Source organism: Dasypus novemcinctus, chromosome X, assembly GCF_030445035.2.
Source record: "Dasypus novemcinctus isolate mDasNov1 chromosome X, mDasNov1.1.hap2, whole genome shotgun sequence".
In the NCBI taxonomy this organism is placed as follows: Eukaryota; Metazoa; Chordata; class Mammalia; order Cingulata; family Dasypodidae; genus Dasypus; species Dasypus novemcinctus.
The window spans coordinates 15498363-15505694 of record NC_080704.1 but is presented as its reverse complement, the minus strand read 5'-3'; the positions used below and the strand labels follow the sequence as shown (position 1 = coordinate 15505694).

The 7332-nt window shown below is 40.9% G+C and overlaps 1 protein-coding gene and 1 non-coding gene across 2 annotated transcripts in view; both read right to left on the bottom strand.

The window, feature by feature from the left end:
- Positions 1–406: 406 nt before the first annotated feature.
- On the bottom strand, positions 407–540 carry LOC111764300 (small nucleolar RNA SNORA48). The gene has a single exon (XR_002796947.1). It is a non-coding gene; the product is annotated as a small nucleolar RNA SNORA48 (small nucleolar RNA).
- Positions 541–1418: 878 nt separating this feature from the next.
- The window catches only part of EGFL6 (EGF like domain multiple 6), a 71942-nt gene continuing 66028 nt past the window's right edge, over positions 1419–7332 (bottom strand). Inside the window, 1 exon segment of the mRNA XM_058291259.2 lies at positions 1419–2008. Coding sequence (XP_058147242.1) covers positions 1898–2008 — 111 coding nt within the window. The 3' untranslated portion in view covers positions 1419–1897.

Here is a 7332-nt window from a genome sequence, read left to right as displayed (position 1 = left end):
GAGTAGGTTTCTTACTCCCCATCCCCCAAATATATGGTTACGCCAGTAAAGCAGAAGGTGAGATGCACCATGGAGGTGCATCTCTAAGTCTCCGTCATAGATCTATTAGAGAAAAATGGAATATTATCATTCCATTAAAATTAACTCAGCTTCGTGCATTGGTTTTTCATCCATACGTAACATGGTTCTCAGGCTTCCTTACTTTGTTTCTGGTTCAGTATGTCTTCCTTTAACCTGGTCATCGGGGCACTGTCCTTCTCATTGCACGTTCTCCCCTCCAGCTTCCTTTATGCTAAGTCATAACTACCCTTGCACCTTTTCCTCGGTCACTGCGGACAAACGGAGACATCTTCTGGTTCTACCACAGTATTAGAGATCACCTGTATCAGTTAACTTCTTTTTCCCCACCAGTTTCCAAGGCACAAACCAGGCAGAGGCATGATACAAAAGCCAAGCTGAGATAAACAAGGGGTTGCTCTGTTCCCAGCTTGTAGGAGGTGGGCACCACCACCAAGTGCCACTCTACCCAGCTCAAGGAGTGTATCAATTGGCTTTTGCTGTGTAACAAACTACCCCAAACTTTAGTTGGTGGGCTTAAACCCACCATTATGATTCTGTGGGCTGATTTGCCTCAGTTGGGCAGTACTTGATCTGGTCGCACCAGACACACTAGTTTTGTGGTTTCTATTACTAGCACTTGTCTCCGCAGACACAGCTACAGTCCTGTATAGACTTTGTGTGCCAAAATGCACTTGAACTAAAGGCAAACAGTGCGTTTTTTTCCCCAACAGGTTAAAAGGTTGTATGTGTTGTTTGCATTAAAGAGAATATTGTTGAAGAAGGATTGATTGGGGCTTCAGTATCACTAGCACTTCCAGAGGGAGGCCACAAGCTTTAAAGAGTAGCAAGCAGACCACCTTCTGTCCCTCCTTCCTCCCACTGCTCAAGGCCTTCATCTCCTGAGGTGGCAGTAGGCAAATATCTACGGGACCTTCTGTTGGAGAGCAGTCGAGTGTCTGTTTCTGACCTATAATCTTAAAACAATGCAATGCTGGTCCTTGGGGAATACACTCAGGGTTCATTACCACACCCTGCTGGTCTTGAATTTGGAAGAAAAAAGAGAAGAAAGCCACCCGTCTTTTTTTGGAGTCCCGCTAACCTGCTAATTTAGTTTTAGGCAGCCCTCTGAAGGCCTTGAGTTCAGCAACTCATGCTGATTTGCATTACAGTTGTGAGGCCTAATAAATCAGTCATGTCCCCCCATAATAGGAAACAATATTTTAAGAATATAAAGTATTTCCATAGAGAAAAGAATAAAAACCACATTTCCAGCAAAGACAAATAATCGTACACATGATTAAACACAGAGTCAACAACACATTTTCTTACTTACAAAAATTTCAACCATGACACAAGGCGATTATTTGGATATTATTATTACAAAGCATTTAAACACACAAGCTTGGCTGTGAAAAATCAGGCTAAGCCACTTGGGCAAAAGTTTATCTATGATGTCATAGTTTCCAAGAAGTGTTATAAAAGTCAGACAGTTAAACATTTCTTTGTGTCTTTTGTTGCATGTGGTAATTCTATAAATGTATAGAAATTCATCAGCTCATGTCGATAAATCAGATATACTCAGGGTGGGGGAAACTGAACTGGCATTTCCACACTTTAAAGTTCAGAAATGAATGAGATGACACAACAGTACTATATTTAAAGCAAATATGGGCACATGTTCTATAAGAAAGGCATCTTACAATAATATTCCCCTTGGTCCATTTCCATTTTTCAGTTTGTGTTTCTAAAATGAGGGTGGGGGACTCTATGATGTGATAGCAAAACCAGAGAATTGACATAAGAGCCAAATAGAAAACGATGACAGCCGACATTATGTTCACCCATCCGCAGATAGAAGGCCATGTGGACGTAAGCCAGAAACCAGCAAGACGCCTTCCACCGCCATCTCGCCAGTATCCCGCCTGCCACGCTCTGCTTCAAAAATGGCCTTAAGATGGAGAAAGAATAAAAAATTATTTCAAAGTATTCAAAACAATGATATAATCAAAATATTGAATCAGTATTAACGAGGACCAAACTCACGTGGTCCTCTTGCACAGGGGTAGGCTTCTATATTGGATACATAGTAAGATTATGCTTTCTAGATGCGAGGGGTCCAAACTGAGAGAGTTACACTCAGAACCAGGGTCCCTGCCAGGCTAAAGGACTCTCAAAAGCCCGTAAAGCTGAGAAGACTGAAGTTTACTATGAAATTTTGGAATTCCCATTTAAGAGGGGCAGGGGCCAAAACGAAAGTGTTCTATAGCTTTCTTTAAAAAAACAAACAGGTTAAAGAAATTTAACATTCCCTGTGAATATCTAATGCAAAACTAGAGTCAGGGACATCCATATGATGTAATACATACAGATGTTAAAAAGAAGTTATTACTTAATGGGTGTAGAGTTTCTCTTGAGGTGATAAAAAAGTTTAGGTAATGGATATTGGCGATGGTAGCAGGATATCACAAAGTAATTAATACCACTGAATTGTACACTCAAAAGTTGTTAAAATGGGAACTTTTAAGTGGTGGATATGTCACTACAATAAAAAGTTTTAAAAAAAATTAAAATATAGAAACCATATGGTCAAAAAGGAATTATTTTTATATATTCAGCTTTTGGTAATGCATGTAGTAGTATAGTTATTTTTTCTTCAAATATTGGTTTACGTATTTGGAATTTATCTGGAATGTCAATGTTTTCATATGCAAAAAATGTTTCATAACATGCTATAATCATTTTACTAACACATTTATGCATAATCAGAAAAGAGGCAAACCTGTCCATTTTAGAAAATTTTAATGGATAGAGTACAGAGGATGAATACCAAGAAAATTATCTTCAAATTGGGCAGAAAATGGTAGAAGGGACTCATTTAACAAAATTTAAGGATATACAGTAACTATTTTATGTTCATCCATTCATCCAAAAATATGTTCAAGCAAATATTATTAAAATAAACATTTGCTGAATGACTGTTTATAAGTTTCTGCAATGTTGTAATGTTCTTTAAAATAAGGAGTGCATACTCATATTGTAAGCAGAAAACTACGCAAAATGCTTCTAACTCAATAATTATGAAAATAATCATAGCTATAATTTATGAAGCTCCTATACAATACTAATCACTATAAGGAGAAATCTCTCTGTCGTAAAGAGGGTAATATACCTAGAGGGTTCTGTAATTCTCAATATCAGAAATGAGCTTTAGAAAACAGCAAAATGCTTCTGATTCAGAGATGATTAAGATTACCCTGAAACAAAAATGTTTGAGAATACCATTTAATTTGGAGCATGTTATTATCCTTCTTTAAAATGACATGCACAGATTCCGTTAAAATGGAATTGAACAATAGCATATGCATACTGTGGTTACAAAGAGCTTAAAATACGTATTTATGTGGAAAGTCAAAAGCAAAGTGTAAAAGCACTTATGCTACTGTGGTGATTGTGAATCTTGACTTTCTTCAATATAGTAATTTCCTTTGGCCTTTTCAAAACTTCTTAAAAAAATAAATTCAAAAGCAACAAAGAAAGGGCTGTTAAAGATCATGCTTAAAATAATGCCACCATGCCGCTAGGTTTACATCCCCAACAGCATCCTTTCTCTGCTTTGGAAATAATAATCAGAGAAGAGTTTTCAAGGCCACAGACTTGAAACCACTTCAGGCTTGCTGTGGTCTCTGTATCCAGCTTCCCTGGCTCTGCAAAGGGAGGAGGGGTCACCTGAAAGGGCCACATGGGGGTGAGGAGAGCCCATGCCTGCGCATGCCCCAGGCTACTCTCTTTGGCTTTTCCAGCTCCCTGGGTTCATTTTCTTGAGAACTGTTGGACAGCAGCCATCACTGAGCCACGAGTGATGAAGCAACTGGTCCTCCTCTAGCCTCTTCTCAGGAGGGAGCAACTTTCAGGGAGCTATGACTTTTGGGACATATGTCTACATCAAATCACATCTGCATCCAAAGCCCCATCACATCGGGCTGGAGGGAAATTCCTCCTCAGCTATTTGACTGCCCAGGGCTGGGGGAAGGCACCCCTCCCTCGATAACCTGAACCTCTGAAAGGCTGCAAGTGGTCCAGTCAGTGAGAGAGGGGCGGTGCATCTCCACTTCCTCGCGGTGGCCACTGCACGCCTGTGGCCCTTGAAGTCACTCATCTCTGACTTACCTTGTAGGTCTGAGTTCAGGGAGTCAGAGTCACATCCGCTACAGATATTCACAGCCAATGTTACACCACTGAACAGAAACACATGCCCGGCAGCCAGGGCTTCCCACACCCCCCTCAAGGCTTCCCAGGGCTGAAGTTCAGGGCACACGAGCCTGCGGCAGGCCACGGCTTGGGCTGGGAATCCTCACTACAGCAGCGTTATCTTGAAGGGTGACTGCTGGCCAGGCTGTGTAGGGGCACGTCTTCAAAAACATGCATTTCGTAAAAGCACTGTTTTGATGGCATACACACATGCCCACCATCACCTAGTTCCCATGTTCTAGAAAATAGTTCCCTAGCACATAAATTCAGTAAACAGGATGATGATTATGAATCCTGGACACAGGCATATTTCACTTCTCCAACAGGGAATGTCATCCATGTACGGCACAGCTTGGCGCCACGATCCCCAAATTATGCCACAGGCACAGCAAGGTAAACCGGTGGATGGGATTTGTACTGCTTCAAATGTGTTGCAGTGAGAATAAACTGGACTTAACGTGTGTTTGAGAGCTCAACAAGCACAGGCTGCTTTTACTGCAAGGGAAGGGATGCTAGGGTAATTCATGAACTCAGAACCAACCTCCACTTTCATTTATAGTCACATCTGGTATATTTTAAATAAGATATTCTGCGTTAATTAAGGTGACAAGTAAATGAAAAGATGCTAAATTTAACATCTGACCCCAGGGACTAGGTTTTCTGGGCTGAGGCCCACTACCAAGACAGGATTTTACTTACATAAACTAATCATTATATTTCACAAGCAAAGTACAAAGAGAATCCCAGTTCTTGGATCTACTGAAGAGGTTTCTTCTCTCTTGTCACCATCAGCTGGTCCTTGGCTTTTCATGGATCTCCTTATAGCTTTCACCTTAGCTTTCCCCTTCTCACCTTGATATGGGCTATGTGTGGGGGCTGTGTATCTCTTCATGAATCACCTGGGCTGTGTGTGTCAAACATAAGAACTGCAGCCCCACCTTTCATAACTATGCCAACCACTCCAGTCCTGGAAAGCCAATTAAGTGACTTAGGCTCTATTGACTTTGGTTATTCAGGGAAAACGCAAACTGAATATGTGAATTCAAGCTTACTGGGAATATGGGGAATATGTGTTAATTCAAGCTTATCTAGTACTCAAACAAAGCACCATTTGACTCTTCTCTCCTGCATCCTCTGTATTAAAGGAATCCAAAAATCCTATTTGGGGTTCGGGTTTTTGAACAAGAAAGTTCCTGAGCCCAGCCGGTCGTTAATAAATTTTCCTTCCCCAAATTATTACTGAGTCCTGGCCTTCCATATGTGATCATTGAATCTCTCTGCTTCCACAACAATCTCAACCAAACTTTCCACAAGGATCCACAGGGGTAGCCCCCACAGTTATGCTCTCTTCCCTTCTCATTTCTCTACTATGTGGCCTTTGTTCCCTTCCCCCCAAAGCAAGAACCCTGCAAAGATCACCAGCCACTTTCTGAGGGTCAAATGAGATGAACTTTTTGCTATTTTTATCCTATTGTTCTTTCTGAGCATTTGACCCCATTGACCAACCTTCCCTTAAAACTCTGCTCCCTTTTCCTGCATTAAGGTCATTGTCAAAGTAAAGGATTCACTTAGCAGGTCTGGAATCCAGGTTGTCCAAACCCTGCTCTATCCCAAGAAAGGTTTGGCCTTTGACTGGCTCCTGGAAGATGACCTCTAAGCCCTTGGAATATCCTGCCTGAATAAGTGTCTTTGTTTCCCTGAGGCCTTGGCCTAGGCTAGTTTAAGGTGAAAATGTGATTTAGATGGTGAGGGTCTTGGGCCATACAGTCTGTTCGACCTCTGGAGGAGCTAGAGACCGAAGAAAATGTCAGCTTCATGGGTGATAAAAACCCTGGACACCAAGGCTCAGACGAGCTTCCCTGGTTGGTAGTACTTTGTAAGTGTTGTCACACGTTGCTGGGAGAATTATCTGCTGTCTAAATCACTCCACTGGGAAAGGACAACTGGAAGCTTGTGCCTGTTCTCTCCTGGACCCTGCTCTATGCGCCTTTTCTCTTTGCTGATTTAAAAAAAAAACCGTTTTATTAGAAACACTTTCAAACTTACAGGACTGTTACACAAATAACACAAACCCCATATCGATGCTTAATGTATGTAGAAGTTTTAATGAGCTTAACTATAAAAGTGTGGAAATAGAGTTGATGGTATCACAGTATACTGAGTATAACTAACGGAGCTGGTTTATAAATGGGATTGTAGCTGAAAGGGGTAGTGTAGGGATGTAAATGTCGACTGAAAGAGAGCTGGAGAATAATCTAGGGACTGGATAACATAGTGAGCCCAGAGGCTGATGAGAATTGTGGTTGACAGTACAGATGCAAGAATGTCCTTCTGTGAACTACAACAAATGTACGTCACTATTACAAGGCGGCAAGACTATGGAGATACATAGGAAGACAATTGCTGTAACCTATGGACTATAGTTAACAGCAATATGATAATATTCTTGCACCAATGTCAAAGAAGTACAGTGTTAATAATGGGGATATGGAAAAAACATGCCAAATGTATGCTGTAGACCATAATTAGTGATGATAGTCTGTTTTGTAAGATCACACCTTTGCTAATAAATATATATAAATAATACAAACTCTCTACCAAGAACTCCATTATATCCCTACCCCCGACAAATACCCAGATCCACCAATTTTAACATTTTGCCACATCTGCTGTATCATTCTATCTATCTACCTGTCTATCTATGCATCCATCCACCCTCTTTGCTGATTCTAATCGGTGTCCTGTTGTTATAATAAACTGTAATTGTGAGTGAAACGGCTCTTCTGAGTTCTTTGAGTTCTTCTAGTAAATCATTGAACCTGAAGGTGATCTTGGGGACCCCAGAAAACACCCACAATTTCAGTTCAGTACAAAAAAAAACATTTTAAAAGTCACTTTCTAGCTGCCATCTATTGTGTTCAATGCTAGGCATAAAATGAATAGGCAAGATGTTATTTTACAAATGAAGGAATTTACAGCCCGGTTTAGGGGGCGATTAGGTGGAGGATCCTGACACACAAACAG